Source organism: Arvicanthis niloticus, chromosome 22 (assembly GCF_011762505.2).
Source record: "Arvicanthis niloticus isolate mArvNil1 chromosome 22, mArvNil1.pat.X, whole genome shotgun sequence".
NCBI classification, from domain to species: Eukaryota; Metazoa; Chordata; class Mammalia; order Rodentia; family Muridae; genus Arvicanthis; species Arvicanthis niloticus.
Window position 1 is genome coordinate 37,244,210 of NC_133429.1, and position 27,225 is coordinate 37,271,434.

Genomic DNA, 27,225 nt, shown 5'->3' on the forward strand with positions numbered 1-27,225 from the left:
TGCTTTTGTTTTCTGCAGGAATACATGGGCTTTTTATGTTGTTGAAGATAACTGTAGAACAGTAGTTTAGCACATTGTGATCCTGGGACAATTGTCATAAGAGACATTCTATAAATATTTGCTGAATGTCTTTGTTAGGATTTAACTGGCCAACCTTTGTACCTTGTTGTACATTCTGTTATAGAGCGCATTTGGGGTGCCCTACACTTTGAATGCTTTGTTCATTTTCCTGAATGTGCTTTACAGGCTACTTCAACATGAATGGGAAGAAAGCAATGTTCAGATTCTGAAACTCCAAGCCAAGATGTTTACATATAATATCCCAACATGCCTGGCCACCTGGAAAATGTAATGCAACAATCATGTACATGTTTTTATAGCTATGCTTTTATTTGTAAGGGTTGCTCCAGACAGGTAAATCTGAAATAGCATCATATCTCCCCTCCAATAGACAGACCTAGTGTAGAGTTTGTTTTGGGCACTTGCTGTGGTTTAATACCTAGAGTGAGTAATTGCTCATTAATAGCTGCTTCTGAGGTTAATAATAATAATTTTAATGAGGGAGAACATTTAGATAACAATATTATCAAACATAAGTGTGTATAACACTTTAGCAGCACCTTTAAAATGTAGGGTTTTTTTCCCTGTTATAGTCTGGTTTCTTATTTTAAAGGTGTTAGTGCCAGGCCTGTTTTACTAGTTTTGAGTTTGTTGTTTTGGTTTTTTGTTTGTTTGTTTATTTTTTCATCCCATGAATTTTAACTCATGTTCAAACACTGGTCTGCTTTATTCCTGTAAAGTTGATAAAAATTGTTGAATTTTTCTTTTCACTATAGGTTACACTCCTTGGAAGTTTAGCCTGTTACTTTCAGGAAGTTTTGTATTCAGATTCCCACAGTCAGTATTCTGCCAGTGCTGGTGTTTCCTTTTGTTTGAAGATATATAAATTTTCCCCCTTTTCTATATTCCTTTTTTCCCTTAGAGCCATTGCTGCTGAGATTGCTCTAAAGGGACAAAGAGAGGTAAGCAGTTTGTAATTGAATTATCAGATGGGCCACTTCTTTTTCTTTTTAGCTATTCTGCCCCTTTTGTTGGCCTCTCACTTTAAAAGGATTAAAGATAAAAAGAAGTTAACCTTCCAAGAACTCTATGTGAAATCTCTAAAGCCCAAGAGAGCCGTGCTTGACTTGAATGCTAGTGAATTGTAAAGTTCTGCCTTGAAGCAGACAGGCTTTTAAAAGTGTTGTTCACCATGTTTTCTGATGAGGGTGTGTGTCTGTCTATCTTGTAGGTCCACCGTTTATATCAGAGAGCCTTACAGAAGTTACCTCTTTGTGCATCACTATGGAAAGATGTAATGCTTTTTATCTTTTATTTTATCTTGACGTTTTCCTATAAATTTTCTGCATGTGCCATATCCATTGATGTGGTAAATGCTCAAAACCTAGCTGTCTCTTACTTCTATGCTTCCCTGTCTTTTACAGCAACTCTTGTTTGAAGCATCAGAAGGAGGTAAAACTGATAACCTGAGAAAACTAGTTTCCAAGTGCCAAGAGATTGGAGTCAGCCTAAATGAGCTCTTAAATTTAAACAGTAACAAAACAGAAAGCAAGAATCTCTGAACACTGGGTGCAGTCAGTTCTAAGCCCTTATAATAATTGCCAAAATTATTTGAATGATTCTTCAAGATTAGGCTGATCCCTGGCTAAGGTCTGTGTAAGGCAGACAAGCATTATTGATCATATCAAGTTTCCTACAATATCCTATCCGTAAAACCGGAAGCAATGAACATGAATGACACTCTTGGAATGGATAAATGAACTTCCTGTTTGGCCTGCTTCTGGGCCCTGCCAGATTCTCTAACATCATGTACGTAAGTATAGCTCCTCAAAGCGACTGACGTTTATTTTAATTTTACTTTGTTTTTGGTTTCATTTTTTACTTTCCCTACCTTTATGTTGTGCTATTCCTGGTCCACTTGACACTCTCTGATGCCTGAGAGATTCTTGTTTGGGATTTAGTTTCCAGGGCCGTGTTTACAGTAAAAAAGCAGGCAGTCCCTTTTAGTTTCTCCTTTAAGTCTCTGAGATTCTTCATTTCAGGGTTTTAAACATAAGCAGTCCATCTTAAGGAAAGTGTAACTGCCATGGCCACAAGTCTGCTAGTTGCACTTGAATGTTCTAGCAGGGTTGTTGACTGCCCTTTCTACGTTCTGGACTCCTTGCTGAGACTGTTTAACTTGAAGATTAAAGAAACTATTGCAAATGCCAGTGCATCAGAACCTAAGAGTGGTCAAATATTATGTGCAATTTTTTTTGTAAAGAAATTTTAATTTATAATAAAGTTTAACAGTTTAAAGAACAGTTAATATTGGAACTGCTTTGTATTCAAGTCCTACTGTGTAGTATTAAGTGGTTGGCGTACAAAATATTTTTAATATAAGTTAACTTTTTAATAATGGTATTATCTTTGTTCACTTCGCACTCTGGTGGGGAAGGGCTGATGTAGAAGCTAGGGATTCTTCTTCGCATGATACCATTGCTTTCTTCTTCTGCAACTCTTTTCCCATTCAAAACAACAACAAAAATCAATGACTTTTTAATTGGTGAACATAGGTGTTCTCTTTTGAGAACAGTGAACAGATAGGTTTACACTACCATTAAGCATTGTGTACTCAAAAACATGGTTAATGTCACCAAGTTGTGGTTTGAGTTACCTACCTAGAAACATGCTGGCTGCTGTTGCATATGCCATGGAAAGAGAACCTGCTCTTTGTCTAGTGTGCTGAGTTGTTTGTGCTTTGCTGACTAGTTGCGACCACGGTGTAATACATGTGGGAAGCAGAGCCGCAGCTCCAACTCGACACACACCCTGTTGTGTGCAGTGCTTACTCAAAAGAGAGCTGCATCTGAAGAATGGAACTCATTTGTCTGTCCTTCATCTAACCAAAAATCAAAACTGCCTTTTGGATTTTTTTCTATAGCCAAAGGAATTTCATTAGAAGATGCAAATCCCAGAGAGGGGTATTCTTTCATTGTATGTATTCAAATATTTACCACTGAAAGTATTTTCTGGATTATTTGAAAATTATGGTCACGTGCTTATGCATAGCAAATTATTTCAGGACACTCAGCAGGTAAAGTGCAGCCTGAGTAAAGCTCATAGCCCAGGTTTGGTCCCCAGAGCCCATGTAGCAGTGGGAGGGAGCACACAAACTGTGTTCTGCCTTACACATAGGCAGTAGTGAGCGGGCGCCTTCCTCTACCCTCAGACACAACTCTTCCCATCAGTTTCTCCACAGTTTAACAGTTGTAATAGGAAATTGAAATGTCTCAGTTTTTTAGAAGACAGGGCCAAGTTTTAAGTTTTAAATTTTTTCCTTAGGTTTAGTTCTGTGTGTATAGGTGTTCTGGCCCCATATAATGTGGGCACATACGTGCACACACATATATATGTTTGTGTGTAGTGTGCATGCAGTGCCCTCAGAGGCTAGAAGAGAGTGTTAGATGTGGAACTAGAGATATGAATGATTACAAAATGCAAAGTGGGTGCTAAAAGTCAAACTCAGGTACTCTATAAGAGCAGCCAGGGAGGGCTCTTAACTGCTGAGCCATCTCTCTCCAGACCCCCATTTTTTTTTTTTTTTTTTAATTTTTAGTTTGTATTAGTGGTTTCATCCACAATTTTCCACACACCACTTCTCCCATTTCTTTTGGTTTCATGGAGAGCTTTACCCATTAGGTGCATGAAATTCTGGATGCCATTCATAAAGAATGTACACATATGTACATTATAACAGCCTCGGGGTTTACTGTTCAGATGCCATATAGGAATAGCTGTTTTCTTTCTTGATCAGTTGTCAAATTGCTAAACCATAAAAGGTATCTAATATTGACTCTTTTCTTTTATCATAGTCTCACTGTGTAGCCCAGGCTGGCCTGGATGTACAATCAGGCTAGCCTCACACTGTGGCAGTCCTCCCACCACTTCCTCTCACACCTGCTTTGTGATCACAGGTGTGTGCTCTCTGTCCCTACTGATGATGGTTTATGTTGGCCTTTCTCCTGTCATTCATAAACTCACTACATAAAAATAGTGAACTCTTTAAAAATAAGGCTCCTGTCCTTTCAGTATTCAGTTTCTTTTATGAAGTGCTTCTAACAATAACTAAAATTTTGAGTTAAAATTGAATGATTAACATGCTCTCTGATAAAATCTTAAGCTAGAGACAAATCAGAGAGGGGGTGTTGGCGAAGAGTATCAGTGAGAACTGCAACCTCCTGCATCCTCTTTCTTGTCTGAAGAAAGACATAAAAGGCAGTTGATGTGTGGGGCTTTATCTATGATAAAGGAAATGAAGTAGTAGATTACACTGAGTTTTTTTATGTGTTTTTCCTCATTTTAGAGAATAGCCTAATATTTGTATTTGTCTTTTAACGGCAAGTGGACCTTGTAACATTTTTCTCACTGGATTATCTAGGGCGGGTTGCTTTCAATGGAAGGGCATATAAATCCACATCATAAAGTAAGCAAGAATCTCCAGGTGCAACATCTAAGCGTTAGAGGTGCTCTGTAGACAAGCAGAAGGTGATTGAGACTGACAGCAAATACACAGGGGCTTTATTGGAGATTGTAGTTCAAATATTGATTTAGGGCCTTGAAAGGATAGGAGCATGTAGGTGAAATACAGAGCAGGGCCACTTTTCTTTATGTCTGCTTTTATACTTCTGTGTTAACAGTGTGAAGGAGAAAATGGGAAGATGCAGTCTTAGTCACCTTAAATATTTGAGAATTATGCTTCTTCTCTTTCTGTTCTATTTTTCTCGATCACCTGCTCTCTTTCTCCCCCCCCCCCATAAGCCACCCAGATGTCCATCCTAATGTCCATCCTGCAAGTGTCCTTCATTTCTGCATTTCCCCACAAGGACGGGGCAGTGAGCAGTCGTCATGGGCATGCTGCCCGTCTCTTCTCCTGTCCGTCGTGTACACACACACACACACACACACACACACACACACACCACAGTAATGGTTAGTATTCTTGTGCACTACTTGATTCCGGTGGAGAGACTTAACTTTTTCTGACATATTTGAGGTAGGTGCAGTGCTTTCCTTATTTTTCACAGATAATAAAATAGATCTGCACTTTTCATTGCATGGTTTTTGTGAGAAGGATGCCACAAGACTCTTTTCAGCATTTTCTCAAAACAGAATTGGGCATATTTCCAGAATCTATGTTTATGCTCTGTACTAAATTAAGAGAATAGAAGTGTTCCCATACATAGTCTAACCAAAACAGAAAGAAGATGCTAAGGAAACACCCTCACAACAGTTCTAAACTTGAATTGGAAAAGGCTCTCTGGATTTAGTCAGTATTACATCTCATGAAGGATGACTAATGAAAACTGGTGTTACCTCAGGATATAATGTGCCAATAAAACCTGAGTTGTAAAAGGGTTTGCATGTCTTTGGAAACATAAACATAAAAAACCAACCTGGGACCCATACAGTGCTGCACTGCTCTCAAGAGGCCGAAGCAGGATTGTAAGTTCCAGACCACCCTGGGTACATTGTAAGGCCTGTCTCAAAAAGAAGCAACATCCAGAAGAGCTTCCTTGACTTTGTTTAGATTCATTTTCAACTTGGTACACATGACAAACAGGGCTGGGCATGCCACAGCAGCCTAACTGCTAGAAAGGCCCTCCTTGGGGTGCCTTCTGCTTGGACGAACCTGACAGGGCCTTGGTAGGGCAACTGTGACTGGGACTAAAACTCCTACTCGCTTCACTCCCCCAGCCCCGATTTGTTGTATAATGCAAGAAGAAGGTGCTACTTTAATAACTTGTTAGTGCATTAAACAGGCAGAGCACAGCTTCAGCTCCATTTCAGTCTCAGGAGTGGTCACTGTTGATGAGGAAGAACTACCAGAGGTGTCTTCATTACTTTTAAGTGATTTTTTTTTTTAAATAAGGCATTTTAGCTCAGTAGCAGAAATACCCACAGTTAGTTGAAAGTTAAATCTAGAAATAAAGCGATTCTATTGAACAAAGTGTGCCTTATGGTTTCACCACAAAACAGGTTCTGGACTATCAGAGGCCACTATGAATGACTGGTCCTCAGCGCTGTGACTGCGGTGAGTGCAGGTGGTGGGTCCAGTATTTTCCCCTAGTTTAAAGACAAAACTTACTAACCAGAACATGTAGAATATGAGTTGGTTGTGTCTTTATAAAAAGTAAATAATAAAGGACATCCAAAATATCTAAACATATTTCTCAAGGACCATCTTCAGTGAGTTAAGTAAAAAGCCCAAATCCGAATAGAAGGGTGTTCACAGTCATCTTTAAAGAGAAGTTTACTTCATTTCCCTTTTAGGTTGGTAATCGGAAAGCTTCGAGGCTGATTGTCAGGTCACCTGAATAAAAGTGGCTTTCCATTGCTTGGTCAATTAAACAAGCTGACTCATGTACAGAAGTCTTACCTGGCGAAGCCAGTCTTGTGAAGATGAAGGCCACAGCTTGAAGTTGCTGAGTGATAGACGACTGTCAGTCTGTTTACATTAGTGGAGATAATCAGGGCATCTGCTGCCTAATGCCCAACACACTCAACCTGGCAAATCGTACAGGCACGTTTAAGACACCGCCTGGGGGGAGAGTTGGCATTGCCATGCTGGCTTACATGGAGATCCAGAGAGAGCTTCAGGGAACTGAAGGAGTGGGAGCAGTGAGATGGAGAAACTCCTGTCTAGGAGAACCTAGGTGTTAGACGTGCCATCGGCCAGCACTGCAATGGCAGCCTACTCCATTGCTGCTTGTTTCTTTTTCACATCACTATAAAGTGGAAAAAATACATACTTACATTAGGGGCGTTAACAGCTGTATACTAGAAATGATCTTAAACCTAAACCACAAATAGTATTTTGAATGAGCAGGGACATTATAAAATAACTTTTTGCTTCCCATGGGTGTAATTTCATTACTCTCAAGGACAAACATGATCCGACTAGTGCTCAGGTGTGATTTAGTTGCTCTCAGAAATACACCAGAGGCCTTGGGGTGTGGGATACAGCTCAGTGAGGAACACTTGCCCAACTTACTTGAAAACCTGGGTTTTATCTCCAGCATTGCAAAAACAGCAACTAGGAACCTGTCTGTGATCCATGGTTTCTAATGTGCAAACATCTATTAATGATGCTTTTGACTCAAAGTTTTTTTTTCATTTATTAATTTATTTACTTTACATCCCATTCTCTGCCCCCCCTCCCGTCCCTCACATAGTCCCACCCCCAGCCCCTGATATTCATCTCCCAACTAGAGCAGGAGCTATCCCTAAAGCTGTTGACCTGAAGTTGCATCTAGATTACCCATGTGATGACGAGACTGATTTTTGTGGTATAGTAAAGGATTAAGGACCTCCTAATTCAATAATGAATTAAGCGTAGCCAATCAAACCATTTTACACTTTTTATTGTGTTGGCACAAGGCTTGGCAGAATCGACCAATTTAAACTTACAAGCAGAAACATAAAGTGACCTCACGGGGCAAGAAGCTTATAGTTTGTATTGAAGACACACTTAGGAAAAATATCCCCTTCCCTACAAATTATGACTTCAGCTGTGCCAAACGGGGCTGAAACTCTGCTCCCAATGAACTACTAAATATGGTTGCTACTGTCTTGCACATGGATCAGTGGCAAAAAAAAAAAAAAAAAAAAAAAAAAAAAAAAAAAAGGCTTCAGAATGACAGAGAGCTAGGTCTGCTCTTCTTGTTCCGTCCTGTGTGAACTCTAGTCCCAAAGAGTTACCAGATACGGTTGGTTGGTACGGTCTTACACATGGGTACATGGCCAAAGGCTGCAATGGGGAATAAAATTAAACCTTGTGAGCACCATGGGGCACTACTAGTTCAGTCAACTAGTCCATTCACTACTAGTCCCAACCACGCCAGGATCTACCTTCAGTTACAGAGTGCGCTCAACAAAGGTAGGTCTGCTAAACTGCACATCGCTGGGAAATTTTGGTCCTGTTGATTGTAAACTGCTCCTCCCAGCCATCGTTTTGGCTTAGCAGATCAGAAGTCCTCCGAAGTACAACAAACCCTGTTAGAAGAACACTTCCCAGAAGTTTGACACCACTTCCACTTTTTTCCTGTCATTCACAAAAAAACACTTAAACACCTCTGTGAGGGCTGCCTTTTGTTGTTGTTGTTTAGGTGCTATGAAGACCACAAAAATAAAAGTAGGAAGATTACATGTTTGGAGTACCTACCTCTAACATACCACCGCTACCATGTCACCACCGAGTAAACAGACTGGAGTGTGAAGTGAGTGGTACTAGCTCTAACAACGAGTCACTTAGAACCCTTCTGTTTACAATTTGCTACAATTCTTTTAACTTGAAACAACAATGGTGAAACGAATGCTTGTGGGTTTACCCTGTTCCATGTGCTCACAACCCATATAAATGCTGTAATCCCGGTTTTACAGCTGCAAATTAAGTAACAAATAATCCAAATCACAAAGGTAGCAAATGAGGACCTAAGACAACGACTTTTGGATGCCCTCCCTTGCATAAAATCTCTCCTGTGAACTTAGTCCACTGAGAAGTGGCCCTGAGACCCTTAAGGAAATTAAGAAAGACTTTCTTCTTAGCAAGCTAGTGGACAGTCTGGAACTCTGGCAGCTGCCTCAATACAACACTGTTAGAGCCTTCTGGAAGAAAAGGAATTGAGAGATGGCACAATTCATGGTGACACTTGAATTCTCAGCCTGAATTAACACCCGTTTGCATTTTTCACACTGCATCTCTTTTATTAAACTGAATCTCTGAAATTTGGTAGGTTTTCTTGTCCCCTGAGAACACAATGGGTTAACTTCATTTAGCTAAACAATTGTGGGGTAGCCTGAAGAAAGTAACAGACCAACTGAGGACAGAAGATAGAATATGTTCCCAGCTACATGAAGTGTTTGAAGCAAAAACTACGTTGCACTTGGAAATTATGTAAGGGTGGGAAACAACAGTACTTATTTTGATATGTGGGAAGCCAAGGCTAGAAAGGCACAGAGCTTAGGTTCACTTTAGCTGCCCTTGGATACCAAGCCCGACTCTGTGACCTTAAGAGATGTGGGGTCGAATTGCTTAAAACATCTATAAAGGAAGACCTAAAGATCAAGTAGACCGTGAATTAAGATTTAGTTTGCTGGGCTAGGCATGGTGATAACATAGTTTTAATTCCAGCACAGAGGCAGGCAGATCTCTTGAATTCCAGGCCAGTTGGTCAACATGGAGAGAGAGGAGAGAGGAGAGAGAGAGAAGGAGGAGAAGAAGAAGAAGGAGAAGAAGAAGGGAGAGAGAGAGAATGAGAATGAATGTGTTCTAGACCACCTAGGTAGTGAGAACCTATCTCAATTATTTTTTTTTAGTTTTTTAAGAGGATGTTCTAATAAAGGCTTGAAGACAAAATAGTGGTGATGAATGAGGTAACTCAATGAAGAGATGAAAATGGTACCTTTCTGTTGTCTGAATTGAATGTGTTAAGATTAGAGCATGGCTCATCAGTGTGGTTTGTACCTACAACATCCAGATGATTCAGCAGGTGAAAGACTTGCCACTGAGCCTGGATACCTACGTTCAATCCTTGGGACCTACGTGGTGGAAGGAGAGAACTGAAGTAGTCATGCCTGCACTACAAGGAAATAAAAATGATAGCTGAATTGCAGAACTCACATAGGTGTGTGTGTGTGTGTGTGTACACTGTACCTGTCTGTGTGTGTGTGTGTGTGTGTGTGTGTGTGTGTGTGTGTGTGTGTACACTGTACCTGTCTTCAGGCATACCAGAAGAGGGCATCGGATCCTATTACAGATGGTTGTGAACCACCATGTGGTTTCTGGGAATTGAACTGGAGACCTCCGGAAAAGAAATCGGTGCTCTTAATTGCTGAGCCATCTCTCCAGCCCCTCCACTCACATAATTTTTTTAAGACCAATTCTCCCATTAGTCACTGCTGTCTGCTCAGCCTCTATGGATTCAAGTAACTGAGAATACTTTTAGAAAATACATCAAGCCGGGCAGTGGTGGCGCACGCCTTTAACCCCAGCACTTGGGAAGCAGAGGCAGGCGGATTTCTGAGGCCAGCCTGTCTCAACACCCCCCCCCCCAAAGACACTGATTCTAAAAAAAAAAAAAAAAAAGAAAGAAAGAAAGAAAGAAAGGAAGGAAGGAAGGAAGAAAGAAAGAAAAACAACACATCAAGCTGGACATAGTTACATAGTACATATTGTAGCCCCATCACTGAAGACGTGGAGGCAGGAAGAGTGCTGGAAGTTAAAGACTAACCTGGGCTATGTAGTAAATTCCCCTACTTCAAAAAGCCAAAAATAAGAATGCAAAGAACAGACCTTATTGTCATAGTTTCCACAATATAGAAACAACTCATGCCCTATGAATACTGAGGGACAATTACGTAAGACATGTCTGTGTCAGTGTTCAGGAACACAAATTCATAATATTTACGTCACCAGTGCCATTTAGTCTAAAACTGTTCCTGAGGAAAAACTGTGACTTCCCAAGTTTTAGTGATCATGAAACTAAAGTAAATCTTTAAGTGCTCATTCTTAGAAAAGTTTAGTTACTGCTGCGTAGCCAATTACTCCCCAAACTAGAAGCTTAAAGCAACAAACATCACAGACACGGTGGGTCAGGAATCCTGGAGTGTCTTATCTCCACTCCAGGGCTTGTAGTCTGTTCTTCAAAGCTGATTTCCTTCTCAACCTGCTTATGTAAATGTTCACAGGCTCCAGTTTCTCTTTCTGTGGACTAAATGGCTTAATGACGAGGTAGCTGATCCCTCAGAGGGAGTGGACTGAAAGCTTAGCACAGAAGCTTCATATTTTAAAACTTAACCCAGGGAATGATGGCATCACACATGCGGTCCATTACTGGCTGTTGGGTCTCATCCAGGAGGAAAGGAGATCACACAGCTGTGAGCAGACCAGTAAGCAGAGATAAGTGAGCGCATCGGGGCTTGGCTATACCGTGGAAGGGAAGCCTCTCACCTGTGTGGCGAGGAGGGAACAGAAAGGGATGTGCAGGTCACAGTATCCCTCTTCAGATTGCCAGCAGAGCTGTTGATGGAGGCAGGATCGGGTTTTCATCTCAGTTACTTGTGGATGGTGGAGTGTGGAAACACCTACTTGTTAGAGGATGTCTCTGTATTCCAAAAGAGTTGCAGAGATGTCCCAGTGTTCCTATAATTCATGATGGTATCAAAACATGGGAAAGGTTTCCTTGGATGGTCAAACATTCCCCCCAAAACACCATATTAGCTGGGCATTCTGATCTCCTTATGAAGGGGTAGCTTTAAAAAAAAAAGTAATTTTGGAACCAAAGAACTTAGAAATGACGAGTTTAACCAAATATTGGGAAATCTTTTGTGACTACTGATCTGAGGTGTGCAACTAGTGAAGTAAGCATCCATTCTTTGGTACCATTTCTCTTTGAAATGAGGTTGCATCTTTTCACCTGAGTTGATATCACCTGCTTCTTAATCATCTTGGTATAGCTTTACCCTGTGGACTCTGCCACACTACAACCATAGCCATAGCAGCAACCATGCATTTCACATCATGGCCCTTTGATGACAATAAGTTATGTGATATCCATTGGATTTTGGCAGGGATAGCCACTTCTATAGCTACAAGTGAAAAAGCCCTTAAAAAAAAAAAAAAAAAAAAAAAAAAAAAGACGTTTTTATACTACTGTAAGGCATTCAAGGGAAACTAGCTATTCCAGAGATTTAAATGGGCAAAAATCAGCTACACATTTTCCTAATTTATTGTAACAAAACAACATATCAAGAATTCTTATTTTTTCCTTTAAGAATTAAGAGTATGTACTGAGAGACAGTGACAATTGTTCTGGTTTAGATCAAAGGACCTCTCTGTGTCCCAGAGGGCCAATTCTATTCCTGTTAATACGAAAACCTTGAATAGAAAGAACACGTTTTATTTTTTTCTTCTTTTTAAAGTTCATTTCCTTATTGTTGCTTCAAATAAACCTCTCAGTGATGAACAAGTTTTGAGTATAATATAATATAGTTTGCTGTGAAATAGATATTTAAAATTTGTGTTCATTGCATAAAAATCAGAAACAGTAGCCCTCCCCCAAGCAAAGTTCTGTAATGATGTATTTTTACTTCATTTTAGATTTTTTTTTTTTGTTTATTTTTATAGTTAGTTAGTCCCTTTGGGACTGCTGGCTCAAACAAACTGGGTGGCTGATAGACAGTATTTCTTACAGTCTTGAAAGCCTACAATTAAGAAAGTGGCGGATTTGGTGTCTTCTGGGATTCTACTCTGTGGACAGCATTTTCTAGCTGTGCCCTTCTCATGGTGAAGAACAAGTCTTTTTATAAGAACACTAATCTCAGTCTTGAGGGCAGAGCCTTCTAAAACCAATAATGCCTAATACTATCGCCTTGGAAGCATATGATTTTTGGAGAAACACAAGCCAGTAGAAAAGTGCAGTTGGATGGTAGACTTCATTGGTTTATGTAGTATAGTGTGGGTGGTCTTTCAGTACCATATTGTAGATCTTGTGGCCTATTTTACACCCTGAAGAAAGGTAAATAAAGGTGCCCAACCATGAGGACTGGAGTTGAGACTTGAACTCAGGCTACCTGGCCTCACAATCTGACTGTTCACTTTGTTATAGTTCCCTTCAGGGTAACCACTCTGTGAATGGTCACCAGATAACCTCCTTACTCTAAATACATTGTAATCAAGTATAACTCGGATAGAGTTGTTTTTCATGCTTTAAGAACCCTGTAGTCAATGCATTGAGCATCATTCCCTACCTATTTTCTTGGTAGTGTAAAAAACAAACAAACAAACAAACAAAAAAAAAACCAGTACCTATTCTGACCACCTATTCTGTTATCCTAAGGATAATAGCCCTGTTTCTCTTTAGACGCTAGGTCTTGTACATGGTAGGCTGCAAACGGCTCTCAACTGTGAGCCTATATCAGAATGACCTACCCAGGACAGTAAAAAAAAAAAAAAAACACAGACAGCTTAATGCTACTTCTTCAGTTTCAGATTCTTAAGATTAGAGTGAGGCCTGACAGCCCACGCTCGGGGACTGCTCTTTGAAAAGTGTTGGAGGAGGTGTTTACAGAAACATGTCTAGGGCTCCGTCACTACTGTTTCCCAGGCAAAGCCTCTGGCAAATTTAACCTCTCTCTCTTTTCCTTGCCTCCAAAACAAACACAGTAATGAGATCTATCTTACAGGCCGTGTCCTAATTAAATGATATATCATACACAAAGGAGCTAGCACATGAGATCAAGCTCACATAATAGCTATTATGATGGGCTGCCTATCCTTGACAAACATGCCTGAGGTATATTCAATTAAACAACTACCCAGGATCGAAAGCTATTTTTCTCTCTCCACACTTCTCATTAGGTGGATCTGCGTTTGTGTCTTGATCCAGGCTTCTCCAGGATGGTCTGGTTGGACACTGGGAGAGACCTGTTCCCTACATGGGTTAAGACACTTCCTCCCTTGAACATTGAAACTTATGCTTTATGTTTATGTGTGTATATTTAAGTGTGTGTGCATTTGTGTCGAGTCCACACGATTGTGTGTCATCCTCAGAAACACAATTTGCAGACATCAGATAGTACAAACAGAATAACCAACCCATCCAGGGAACAGGACTTTAAGAAACTCTATTGTTTGTAAAGCTTTTTTTTTTTGGCATGTTGTTTTATCAGCGATAGGTTCTCACTGAGAAGATCAAGCTACATTTAAAGCAATCCTACCTCAGCCTCCTCAATGCTGAGCTTGCAGATTCGAACCACTATTCTCATATATATATATCCATGCCACTTCTTTGTTTTCTTCAGCATGGTAACATCTAGTCTCCCTCCCAAAACTTCAATAGGTGCAATTTTGCTTCCTGTGCGGTCAGTGATGGTCACCGTCAATTTGACCTCTTCTGCTTCCAGTCTCTTCCCATCATCATCCTATCGAGGGTTTCAAGCCCGTTCTCACAGGACTGAAGGTCTGTAATCTGACATTTCAGGAAAACAGACCTAATAGCTCCGATTCAAGTCAAGTGTTGTTGAGAACTGCACTGCCCCACACTTTGGGGCTAAGTGCTCTGGTCAAGAAAGAGAGTGGGGATGGAGGGGCAAGAGACTTGAAGAATAGAGACAAGACAGGGTGTGTGATCAAGTCTCCTTTGCTCCTTTATTTCCCCTAGTCACCCTATTACAAGAAAATCCTGGGTATTTATAAGCACAAGCAGGGGAACACAGGTGAAGACATTTTACCACGTGCACCATGCAGCTGGGGTCACTAAACAGCAAAACAAGCTATGTGGGATAAACAAGATATTTATCAGAGTGTGCTTCAGCTGTTGTAGGCTATTGAAAAACAAGTCTCTATCAGGGTACATGGTTCCAGATGGCTGCAAAGTTGATAGCCGCTTTCTGCTTAAAGTCAGCTCCCAACAAAGTGTACAGGAGACTTGACATGGTCTGTGATCAGACAGTGTTTGCAAACTATGGCAACAGAAGCTGGTCCCATAGCGTTACCAACAACAGTTTCCAAAACTTCCATTCCCTGGATTGGATGGTGATTCTGTTTGTACTGTCTGATGCCTGGAAATACTGTTTCTGAGGATAACACACAATTGTCCGGGTTCCACACAAACGCACACACACACTTAAATATACACAGTGCTTCCAACCTGTCTCCATTAGTGAGGAGAGAAAAAAAATTGAGAGCAGTGGTTCTCTACCTCTGGGTCACGACCCCTGGGAGGGTCAGATGACTCTTTCACAGGCGTCACCTAAGACCATCCAAACCCATAGATATTGACATTGCAATTCATAACAGTAGCAAAGTTACAGTTAGGAGGTAGCAATGAAAATAATGTTATGCTTGGGGTCACCATATTATGAGGAATTGTATCCAAGCCACTGCCGTAGAGGGTCTGGTCCGATAAAGCCGCACCATTGATCGGAGGTTACAGCGGAAAAATGTTCTTGCCACAGTTCTGGGAACTGGAGGTTTAAAAAACAATTTCAGATCAAAGATTTGATGTCTAGGGAAGGCCTGTGCTGGGGGGAGAGAGAGAGAGAGAGAGAGAGAGAGAGAGAGAGAGAGAGAGAGAGAGAGAGAGAGAGGTAGATCCCTGAGTCCCTGAGACTTTCTGGCCAGTCAACTATACCTGCATAAGTTCAAGACTAGTGAAAGAAAAAAACAAAAAACAAAAAACAACAACAACAAAAAAACAGTCCCTGGAGATGGTCAGGCCAGTAAAGGCGCTTGTGCATCCAAGCCTGATGAATGAGTTCCATACAGGAGTCCTCATGGTGACAAGACAGATGTGACCTTCATAACCTGTCCTCTCACCTCCACGTGGCAATACATAGATGAATAAAATAGATTTTTTTAAAAAAGAGAGTTGACAGCACACACACACACACACACACACACACACACACACACACACACCTCAAAAGAGATGAGGGAGGAGGAAAAGGGGACCAGTCAGATCGTCTTGTGGCCACCACACAAGCCTGTGTGTACTTCTGGGAACCCACATAAAGGACCCAATGCAGGTCACGTGTATGTGATCTCAACATTCCAAAGGCAAGACCGAAGGAAGTGTGGAAGCTCTCAGGAAAGCCAGCCTAGAGTGCACAGTGCAGCTCAGAGGCGGCTTGCCTCAACAAGGTGGCAGGGGAGAGCTGATGGGGAAGGTTGGTTTTAGACCTTATATAGGCAGTGGAGTGTGCACATATTCGCGCCAGCCCTGTCTGTCCTGGAACTCACTCCGTAGACCAGGCTGGCCTCGAACTCAGAAATCCACCTGCCTCTGCCTCCCAAGTGCTGGGGTTAAAGGCGTGCGCCACCACCACCCGGCTTGCAGAGGAAATGTTCTGTAGCCTCTTGGCTCCGCTGCATTACCTGCATTGCTTCTATGTCTATGATTTTGAGCTATGGCCCTGATTACTCGCCCCCTTTCCTGCCCTTTCCTGTGAACACCCCTGGAGAGAGCCAGCAACAAAATGAACAGCCTCTAAGCCTGCGATTTCCTGCAGTAAGAGACTTATTCTTTTCATCAGCATTTTGAGGGAAAAGATCAGATTTAGTCAAAGACTGGGAAATCACAGAACAGGCCTTGAACTCTACAGCAGGTCCCCAATACCGTGAATGAAAGTCTACATCTTTCTCCTTCACCACACCGGGTAGACTGACTTCCCACTGCTTGTGACCAAGAACTGTGCCCTCCAGTTACAGGACATGAGTGTGATGACTGAATGTTCAGGGTGATCTTGTTTTGGGTTATGGGGGGGATTCACCCATAGCTCCTTGTTCTCTAAATGGATAATGCTCTAAGATGCTCTCCGGGTGCTAACAAATATAGCTTGTGTTTAAGTCCTAGATCCTCATCTTTGACCTTGGAAAATCATTTTTTTCCCACTCTTGGCCTTCTCTTCTTCCTCCTCCTCCTTAGACAGTGCGGCTGGATAGTCAGCCGTGTCTCGGTCTCTCTATGTAATACAGGCTGGCCTATAATTCACAAGCCTGCTTCAGGGGTGAGAAGGGCAGATAATAGGCAAGTAATTGGAGTCAAAGCGCAAAAATCTTAGAAACAGCAGCAGTAAAGGTAACATTCCAACTGCTAGGATGACAGGTGGGCACACACCCCTCTGACACGTTTTCTTCATTTGGAAAATCCCAAGGCCTGCTTTGCTCATTCTGGAGGGCTACGGAGGTGTGATATATTCATATAATCTGAACCTATACCTGTATCTATACCTGTCTCTATGTATCTATCAATAGATAGATAGGTAGATAGATAGATATAGATAGATAGGTAGATAGATAGAGATAGATAGATAGATAGATAGATAGATAGAGGTGTGGGGGAAGAAAGGGAAAGGGAGAGAGGGAGAGATGGAGAGAGGGGGAGAGAGAAAAAGAGGGAGAAAAGGCGAGAAGGAGAGAGACAGAGAGAATACCTCTCAAGGTATTACTTTCAGGTTCTATGATAAAAGTGTAAATACACCGATTATTACTGTTCCCAATGCGGTGAGCCTGGAGGTATCATTTGTGTTTTATTGTGAAGAATGTTGAGGCTGAGAAGAGGTAAATACCAGTGTCCCATCCAGAACCAGCTTTTGAGTCGGGATGTATCTAGCCATCAAGACTGACTATTCTAGCTGGCCTGCTGCGATCTGATACTAAAGAAGGCATTCAGTGAATTTCAAGTATTTTAACCCTTCATTTCTTTACTATTGACCCCCCCACACACACACCAGGTAGGGTGTTCTCACTTTTTCTCTTATTCTTATTTGGGGTATCATTCTCTGTCCTACACCATTTGGCACACTGCTCCATTGAGAAGCATGGTTCGATTGTCCTTCTCAGAGCACGGGATGTCACGCACACAGTAGTTCTTCCTCCATGGTGCTCCTCCAGCTCACAGCACTTTCTTGGTTTTGTTTGTTTTTAAACCCACTTCTGCATTCAGCAGAACTAAAATGTGACCATCTTCTCCAGACCTGTCGGGCCTCATGTTTGAGATGAGCAAGCGGAGAATCTGAGTTCAGCGTTGTTAGGAACATAAGAATATTGAAACGAGAACAGTCACAACCTGGCCATGCCACCTGCAAGGGAAAGCTGCATAATCTAATTGTCCTTTAGGGCCTCTGTGTCCTGACAGAGAAAATGGTCAGTGTTTAGTGGCCTAAAGGGAGATGGTCTCCTTTATATGTAAAATGTATATATAATGTAACGTTTCCACGTGTGAAAGAGCTGTGAGCACAGGGAGCCATCCTCTCTATACAGAACCTGTTCCCTGTTCTCATGATAGCTAAAGGGTTCTGGAGCAGTTAACAAAAGTGGCAAGAGTGAGTCTGCCTGCCTGCATGCCTCCCTGCCTCCCCTCTTCTTCTTCCCTTCCCTTCCCTTCTTCCCTTCTTCCCTTCTTCCCTTCTTTCCTCCTTCCCTTCCCTCCCCTCCCCTCCTTCCTTCCTTTCCTTCCCTCCTTTATTCTCTCTCTCTTTCTCTCTCTCTTTCTTTCTCTTTCTTTCTTTCTTTCTTTCTTTCTTTCTTTCTTTCTTTCTTTCTTGTGTGTATCTTTGTTTTTGATTTTTTTTTTTTTGTTGTCTGCATGTATGTACACCATGTGCATGCAATGCCTGAAGAGGCCAAAAGAGGGCGTTTCAGATACCCTGGAACTCTAGTTACAAATGGTTGTGAAGTGCCTTATAAATGCTAGAAATTGAACATGGGTCTTCTGAAAGAAAAGCCAGTGCTCTTAACTGCTGAGCCATCTCTCCAGCCTCAGAAGCAGGACACTGGTACTTTTTCAAATGTTAGATCTTTTCAATCCCAAATTAAAAAAAAATTTTTTTTTTTAATTTATTTTATGTATGTGAGTGCTTTATCTGCATGTACACCTGCATGTCAGAAGAGGGCATCAGATCTCATTATAGACGGTTGTGAGTGACCATGTGGTTGCTGGCAATTAAACACATACAAGTAAAAAAATAAAAATAAAAAAATATATAAATAAACATATGCAAGTAAGTTTTCCAGTCTGCCATCCACACACAAGAGAAAGAATGCAGTGTTTGTCTTTCTGGGTCTTGGTTACCTCACTCAGAATGATTGTTTCAAGCTCCAATAATTTCACTTTTTTTAGCAGTATGTGCTCATTTTTTCAGCAGTATGTGTGGTGTGTCATGTCTTTATTATCTGTTCCTCTGTTAATGGGTGTTTACGCTACTGTATTTTCTGATTCTTGTGAGTCAAGCAGCAGAGAATGCAAATGAGAAAGCACAATTAAAAATTGTATTATTTCTTTTCTTGGTGTTTAGATGTTACCGTTCATTGTATATTATACATGATAAACCTGTCAGGTGTATAGCTGGTAAAGGTTTTTCCCCACCTTATAGGCTGTCTACTCACTTGAGTGATGAAAGGCTCTTTGATCTACCGGAACCTTTTAATTGGTGAGTTGTCCATTGTTGGCTTTAGTGCCTGTATTCCTGGGGTCTTGTTCAGAAAGAACTTTCCTGTGCTCACAAGTTGAGGTGCATCTCCAACCTTCTATCCTAGCAGTTCTCAACCTGCGGGTTGCAACCCTCAAAAAAACCGCATTTACATTGCAGTTCATAGCAGTAGCAAAATTACAGTTCTGAAGCAGCAATGAAAATAATTTTACGGCGGGGGGGGGGAAGGGCTCCCCACAAAATGAGGAACTGTATTAAAGGGTCACAGCATTGGGAACATGGAGAACCACTGTTTGATCAGGTTCACACCAGCTCTTACGCTGAGGTCCTTGATTCATTTGGAGTTGAGTTTTGTGCAGATGCAAGATAAGGGTCTTTCATTCTTCTACAGGGAGCTGTCCAGTTGGGTTAGCATCACTTACTGAAGATGTTGTCAGTTCTCCGGGGTGTATTTTTAGCTTCTTTCTGAAAACTTCACAAAAACAAAAATTTCAAAAAAAAAAACCACCACCACCAAACAAACAAACCCAAATCAAGTGGTAGAAGGAGCCTGGGCTTTTGATCTGGACCCTCAGTTTACTATGCCTGCTTTTATAAGGATACCATGCTGTTTTGTTACCGTAGCTCTGCAGTATAATTTGAAATTTGGGATGGTGAGACTTCCTGCAGCACTTTTATTGCTTACCATTGTTTTGTTTATCTTGAGTCTCTTATGTTTTCCTATGAATTTTAAGACTTTTTAAAAAATTCCTGTAAAGAATTGTCTTGCGATTTTGGTGGGGATCCCACTATAAATTAATTTAAATTTAATGTATAGGCTGCTTTTAGTTGTCTGCTTCTCCTTATGAGGAAATTGAAACTATGAGCATTAAAGAGTTATTATCAAATGATTTATATTAATTCCTGCTGTTTTTATTGCTTTGGGTTTTTTCAGGCCTCTTTTTGTCAGAAGTGTTTATTCCCTGTAAACTCCTGGGCTTGTTTGTCCTTGCTGTCAGACTGGAGGCTTGTTTCTGGTATTCTCCTTAAAGCTGCCTTTGTGCTAAAAAATTTTACTAATGTTTTTTTTATCATGGAAGCCTTTATTTATTTATTTTTTATTAAGAAGTCTCACTATGTAGGCCTGGCTCACCTTGGACTTGTTATGTAGACCAACCAGGCTATCCTTGAAACCATGGAGATGTGCTCTGCCTCTCAATTGCTGAGATTAAATGTGTGTGTCATGGTGCCTACCTCACCTGGAGAAGTTCTTCTCTCCTTCTTCTCTTCTCTCTTCTCTCTTCTCTCTTCTCTCTTCTCTCTTCTCTCTTCTCTCTTCTCTCTTCTCTCTCCTCTCTCCCCTCTCTCCCCTCTCTCCCCTCTCTCCCCTCTCTCCCCCCTCTCCCACCTCTCCCCCCTCTCCCCCCTCTCCCCCCTCTCCCCCTCTCTCCCCCCTCTCCCCCTCTCTCCCCCCTCTCCCCCCTCTCTACCCTCTCCCCCCTCTCCCCTCTCTCCCCCCTCTCCCCCTCTCTTCCCCCTCTCCCCCTCTCTCCCCCCTCTCCCCCCTCTCTCCCCCCTCTCCCCTCTCCCCTCTCCCCTCTCCCTCTCTCCCTCTCTCCCTCTCTCCCTCTCTCCCTCTCTCCCTCTCTCCCTCTCTCTCTCTCTCTCTTTCCCCGCCTTTAATCCCAGCACTTGGGAGGCAGAGGCAGGTGGATTTCTGAGTTCAAGGCCAGCCTGGTCTACAGAGTAAGTTCCAGGACAGCCAGGGCTACACAGGGAAGCCCTGTCTCAAAAAAGCAAAAACAAAACAAAACAAATCAAAAAAACAAACAAAAAAACCCCCAAACCTTTGTCAAATAATCAAGTGTTATTCTGATGGGCCTGTCCTTATAACTGACTTGCGTTTCACTTTTCCAGGTTTTGATACTCTTTCTTGTCTGTATTTTTAGTATTTTTAATTTCATGAGGAGTTTCTCTCCTGGGTTTGCCTATTTAATGTTCTACACACCTGTGGTTTTTTTTTGTTTTGTTTTGTTTTTTTTTTGTTTGTTTTTTTTGTTTTTTGTTTTTTTTTTTTTACCTTGATGGTCTTCTGTTTCGCTGGGTTCGGGAAATATTCTTGTGATTCTGTTGAAAATATTCTCGACTACTTCACTATGGTATTGTTTCTTTCCTATGCCCATAATTCAAAGGTTAGGTCTTTTTAAGGTGTCCCCAGAGTCTCCCATGTTTGGTTCATCTGTGTGTGTGTGTGTGTGTGTGTGTGTGTGTGTATTCTCACTGAACTTTACAGCGTGGGCCAATTCCCTGCCTTCCAGTCCCAGTTCTTTTCTTCACCAGAATCCATTCCACAGGTGAGACTTTCTACAGAGGATTTTATTTGGCGTAATGAGCTTCTCATTTCTAGCATCCCTGCTGTTTGGGTTTCTTCAGCAATCCCATCTATTGCATTTTTCCCCCTTGACTTCTCTTAACTTTCTTACTTCACTCATGCCTTTGCCTTCGTTCCTGTGGAGTAAATCCATGTCTTTTGAGTTGTTTGACTTTTTTATGGAAAAAAAAAAAAAGGGTTCCATTCTTTGGAACCCTTTGGAAGTTCGTGCAGGTCCTTTTGATTAGGTCCTGTTGTCGGGTTACTATTCTGCGCGGACTCATGGTGCCCTGGCTTTCGTGCTTTTCTCCTTCTGCACCAGGACTTATGCAACTGCTGTTAGTTTGTTGATTGAGATTTTTTTTCTTTTGTGTTATTTATTTTTAAAATTCAAGTGTCCCGGTTTTCTTTCTGTGGTAGCATTTGCAGTGGAGGGCGAAGTCATGGTAGGGTTAGGTGTGTTCTCCTTCTGTGGCACTGGTGGTTAGGAATGGGGGCTCAATCTCAGGTCTTCCTAAGACAGTCATGTACTGTTCTATATTAGCTTGGGCCTCCAGCCTGGATCTACAGCTTTTACTGTGAGTCGTGGAGCAATCCATGCACCTGTGGGCCTTTTCCAGCGTTAGATCCAGTCCCTCCCCTGGGTCCAAAGTTTCTGCCGAGCCGATGCATGAGGTGAAACGTCAGTAGGCCTTACCCAATCTCAGGATTGGTTCCTAACCTGGGTCTTCTGCTTCTGCCAAAGCCTCTGCAAGATGCAGAACTTTTCCTGTACTCCTTGGTCTAAACTAGAATCAAATCTGGTCCTCATCCTGGGTCTGCTGCTTCTCCTGAAGCCACTGTGGGAGGTGGAACTTGCCAAGAGCCAACAGGCTCTACCCCAATTCAGGATGGTGGACACCTTGGATCTATCAAAGTTTTTGGTTTGTTTGTTTGTTTTTGATTGCTGAGCCATCTCTCCAACCCCTGAAGGCACTTTGGAAACCATAAATTTAAATGATTTAAATGTTAGTTTAAAAAAAATTTTTTTTTTTTTTACTACTGTTCAGCCTATAAATCCATGTTGTCTATTTTCCCTGCAGATCTATTCATCTGTAGAGGTAACTCCAATTCTTTCTACATAGTGGAGAGCATTTATCAGGCATGTGAGAGCAGTGTGCTGTGAGGTGTAACTAGTGTTTTGTTATTAAAATGATGGAGCGTGGGGGGGGTTATTTTGTTGTTGTTGTTGTTTTAATAAAGGTAGATACAAGTCTTTTCCTTTTTAAAGATTACATTATTGCCTATGCTTCCTTGAGCAGGAGAGACAGATATGGTGGTAGATCCTCGCTTAGATTGTCCAGTAAATAAGTGTGGTGAGGAGAACTAGAGAGGTGCATTCTCTGTAACCTAGGCTAGAAGGAATGGGACCAAGAGGGACAAGCTCCTATTTTACCCAAGGATTTAGTATGGACTGAACAGCAGGATTCCTTTAACTAGGGTTGGGATTCAGGATATGGGTAAGTCTGAGGGACATGTGGAAAATAGCACCAGGAATCCTGGGAGTGTGCTGTAAACATTGGCTATGTTTCGCCATCATGTGGATCCTCCATTGTATACATCCCAGAGAGGCACAGGCAGATCCTACTGAAGGTGCTAGTCTGACACAGAGTATACAGAGAAATAATTACATTTCTTATGTTGCGGCCAATGGGAACTGAATGGTAGCAGTGCATTTTATCGAGTGCTGGGAGTGGATGTTCTTGACATAGTCATGAAATGGGTATATATCAAATTTATGTTTATAAATTAAACTTATAGAAAATTCATGTTCACCCTAGACAATTTAAGGTTAGTTTGGTTTTCATATTTGTTTTCCTAATTAGGCTTTAAAATGTCTCTTTTTTTTCCTTATATTACTAAGAAATTTGGAACTAGTGTAGGCTGTCATATCCAATCATCACTGGGGACAATAAATTACACCAAGTCACAACTTATCAGTTATAGGGAAGATAATTCAGAAGCTAAAATATATATTTTGATTTACTCTCATGAAATATTTGAGTCTAATATATCTAAAGGATTAGAGTACAAATATATAGAAAATCTACACTAATACTTGAAAACATTAGAAGATCATATATTTGTCCATATTCTTAATCAATACACTTGAAAGATATATTTTGTTTTGCAAGTCACACATTTTATTACAAATTTATTTTGTGCCCAGTAGAAAAGCAAATTCTGAATCTATTTACAAACACTATGTATCTACATATATACAATTAATGCATTTAGAGAAAACTGGCAGAGAAACAATATGTTTGGGAGAATATGCCACTGTACATGGTTTATCATGTTCTTTAATGTCACTGTATCTCTCCTGTAGTAATAAATACAATTCTATATTACACATCTTATAAAACATCTCATAAATGTATTTTTAAAAAATTCCACATTAAAACATCTGGTCAAAATAAAACATGCTTATACAAAAATAAATCTACCTAATAGCCTTTTGGTTTGGCTGCAACAAAGCTAATGCAGGATCATGGAATTAAGCACAAGCCTTTCACGTTTCAAATTTAATAATTGTCTTGAAACATCTAACACCGGTGTTAATACGGAATAAGCCGAGAAGTAATGTTCTTCATATCAAGTGGTTGATCCAAAAAGAGACACAGCTAAAACCAAGCTACATACACAGAATAATACTTTGCCCAGTTTCTGTTGAGTCCAAAGTGTGGTGAGGCTTTGTTGCTGGAGCTACAGAGATGGGTGTGTGTAGCTAGAGCTACAGAGATGGATGTGTGAAGTTACACAGTGGGTTTGCGGACTTACACCCTGCATCTGAGCATCTTACAATGCACAACCATTTGAGGCAATGATAAACATCTTGCCAAAAGCTCCCACTCAGGGATAAATACAAACCCTATAATTGCGTACTGTCTTTCATAGGTACGCCCACTGCTGACAATGAACTTTCTGAGCTTTAGACTCCAGGATTTTAAACAATGAGTCAGAAGAATCAAGTTTTACCCATATGTAATGGCTCTAGAAACCATTTAAGTTAATATTCCTTTCCAAAAAAAATTGTTACCGGATTTATTTCATCAAGGGAGGATGCACTGAGTGCTTATCTCTGAAACCCAGTACCTTAAATTTATGTTTGGATTAAAAATGTCTCGCATTATCAATTCAAGAAACTGGTGTCTTGGAAGGACCCTGTCAGACAAAAGGCAAAACACACACAATCATCTCTGTGTAGCCATTAAAATGAAACTCTGTGGGCAATGCAGCCCATTAAAAAAAAATCCTTGTTTTTTCTTAAAACTCAACTTTTTAAAGAAGGAATTTGTGGATTTAAATACACCCATTGCTCATCCAATGAATCTTCCCACCATGGGTGACTATGCTGGTGAGTTTGAAGACAATACAATTAAAACCAGAGAGCTTATTATATTAATTATTATTATTATTATTATTACTATTTTGGAAGAGCGTTTCAGTCTGCTTTTCTCATCTGGGTTCATCTACGTGGTCTTGATGGATTTACCTCGTAGCTGAACAAATGATACAAGCAGTGCTTAGACTGATGGTCACGCTCCGGTTCAGAGGCATCAGTGTTTCCATACTAATTTAGAGATGTTTGCTTGTGTTTTAAGGTAGGTTTCAGCTCAGCTTTTCTTAGCTACTGCTCCGATATAAATGGTATTTCAGGGTTCCAATTCTTAAAAAAACGTTCCTCTCTCATAGTAACTAGAGACATGGGACAGATGCAACTGAAGAGAGGTGACAGCTTTCAGTCATCGGGTAAGCTGGTGATGACCCAGAGTTGGAAGGCAAGTCACAGGCTATGCTGGTATCAGTATAGGACACTAAGGCTTGGGTTGAGTCACAGGACCGTTTCTCAACATCATCTGAGTTAATGGACAGCAGACTTGGGTGTTTTGCTCTCGTCCAGAAACGGGTTTGCTTTCCCAGGCTGCCCATATCCTCTTTAAAATGGGGATTGAAGACAATGTAGAGAAGCGGGTTGAGACATGCAGGAAGTGGGACAATCACTAGAAGTATAAATTTAATGACTTCGGGACTGATGAATGTGAGGTTTAGCAAAGAGGAGAAGGATAGGAAAGCCACGGGGCAGTAAAGGATGCAGTTGGCGAAGAGCAACAGAGCAATGTGCTTCACCATCGAACAGTCCCAAAGATTCTCCAGCTCTCCCTTCTCCAGGTTACAGTAGAGCTTTGTGTAGGCGATCGTCATTATGAGGAAACAGAGAGAGTTGAGCAACACGAGGGCCACCATGTAGCCCGTGGTGCTAGGCTCCCCAAAGGGCAAGGGCAGGCAGAGAGGAGAGGCGTTATATTCACTGCCTCCTAGCAAGGGGACTGTGGCAATGGTCAGGGCCAAGAGGCCACACAGCAAAATGATCGCTTTCAGGCTAGAGAGGGGAGTTTTCACTTCAAACTTGGAAGAGCACCTGACCGAAAAACCTCGTTCCAGCGCGGCCAGAGTGAGCAGGAAGATCGACGACTCGGAGGCAAAAATGGACAAGAAGCCAACGACTCGGCAGCCAATTCCATCTTCCCACCACGCACCGTGTTGAGCAAAACGGCCGAAAGTGAACGTGTCCACGGCAGCCAGCACAGCACTGGGGACGCCCATGAGTAAGTCCACTATCGCGATTACCCCAATTAGCAGCTTTATGGAAGAGATGTAGAGGGGGGTTCTGAACACTGTCAAAGCCACCAAGGCGTTGCAGGAAAGCGCCAGTACTGCCGTGGTCCACACGCCTATTCGGATCAGCCAGCTACCAAATAGATGTTCACAGGGCTTGAAGGGACCTGAGAAGGGAAGGGAGAGAGAGAGGCTGTATCAGATTGGGCCGACAGATGTAGCAAAAGGTCAGTAACCACCACTGTAACCACAGTGCCCGAGTGCCTTGCTCTTCGTTCTTAAACCAGCGGGAGGATCGCCTTGGAGATTTGTAGCACTGACCCATCGATGGCCCAGGTTCTTGTGTTTCCAGGGGATGTATAGAAAAATACAAAGGGGAAACTTCAATCCCAAGACATTTCAGTGTGGGCGATGTGAAAAACCAGATCTGGGTTTCTCACTAAGACCTTCTGAATGGCTTCTAAGGTTCCATAGCCCAAGAAAGAGACTCCTGGGGAAATAGGCCATATGAGACACCTTGTGGGCGGGAGGAGTGTGCACTGTATGGACATCTTAGGGGGCAAGGAACACATTTATTGGAAATAAATTATTAATCAGTGCCTTTCCTCACTAAATTACCTACAGTTTCTCCCCTAGGAATTAAATATTTTAAAATTCATTTATATTCTATTTGTTTTCACATGTTTTCTTTTTCTTTTTTTTTTTTTTTGTTTTTTGTTTTTTGAGACAGGGTTTCTCTGTGTAGTCCTGGCTGTCCTGGAACTCACTCTGTAGACCAGGCTGGCCTCGAACTCAGAAATCCGCCTGCCTCTGCCTCCCAAGTGCTGGGATTAAAGGTGTGTGCCACCACTGCCCGGCTCGCTCGCTCTTTCTTTCTTTCTTTCTTTCTTTCTTTCTTTCTTTCTTTCTTTCTTTCTTTCTTTCTTCCTTCCTTCCTTCCTTCCTTCCTCTCTGGCTGTCTCTCTCTCTCTCTCTCTCTCTCTCTCTCTCTCTCTTTCTTTCTTTCTTTAAGACAGGCTTTCTCTACATAGCTCTGGCTGTCCTGGAACTATGTAGACCAGGCTAGCCTTGAGCTTTATGAGACCTGCCTGCCTCAGCCTCCCAAGTGTAATGTAGGGTCTGATGGCATGTATCACCATACCCAGGAAGGGCAGAGTCCTAAGCATATTAAACAAGCACTTCAT

At 41.6% G+C, this 27,225-nt stretch overlaps 2 protein-coding genes across 3 annotated transcripts in view; one reads left to right on the plus strand and one right to left on the minus strand.

Annotated features, from left to right (window-relative positions):
* The window catches only part of Zfc3h1 (zinc finger C3H1-type containing), a 48,814-nt gene extending 46,451 nt beyond the window's left edge, over positions 1 to 2,363 (plus strand). Inside the window, exons 32-35 of one of the 2 annotated variants that reach the window (XM_076920253.1) lie at positions 247 to 348; positions 983 to 1,022; positions 1,292 to 1,354; positions 1,485 to 2,363. In XM_076920253.1, coding sequence (XP_076776368.1) covers positions 247 to 348; positions 983 to 1,022; positions 1,292 to 1,354; positions 1,485 to 1,622 — 343 coding nt within the window. In that variant the 3' untranslated portion in view covers positions 1,623 to 2,363. Of the gene's footprint in view, positions 1 to 246; positions 349 to 982; positions 1,023 to 1,291 lie in introns of both variants that reach the window. The other variant, XM_076920252.1, reaches the window with a different exon arrangement.
* A 21,191-nt stretch (positions 2,364 to 23,554) lies between these two features.
* The window catches only part of Lgr5 (leucine rich repeat containing G protein-coupled receptor 5), a 132,043-nt gene continuing 128,372 nt past the window's right edge, over positions 23,555 to 27,225 (minus strand). Inside the window, exon 18 of the mRNA XM_076920255.1 lies at positions 23,555 to 26,208. Coding sequence (XP_076776370.1) covers positions 25,121 to 26,208 — 1,088 coding nt within the window. The 3' untranslated portion in view covers positions 23,555 to 25,120. The remainder of the gene's footprint in view (positions 26,209 to 27,225) is intronic.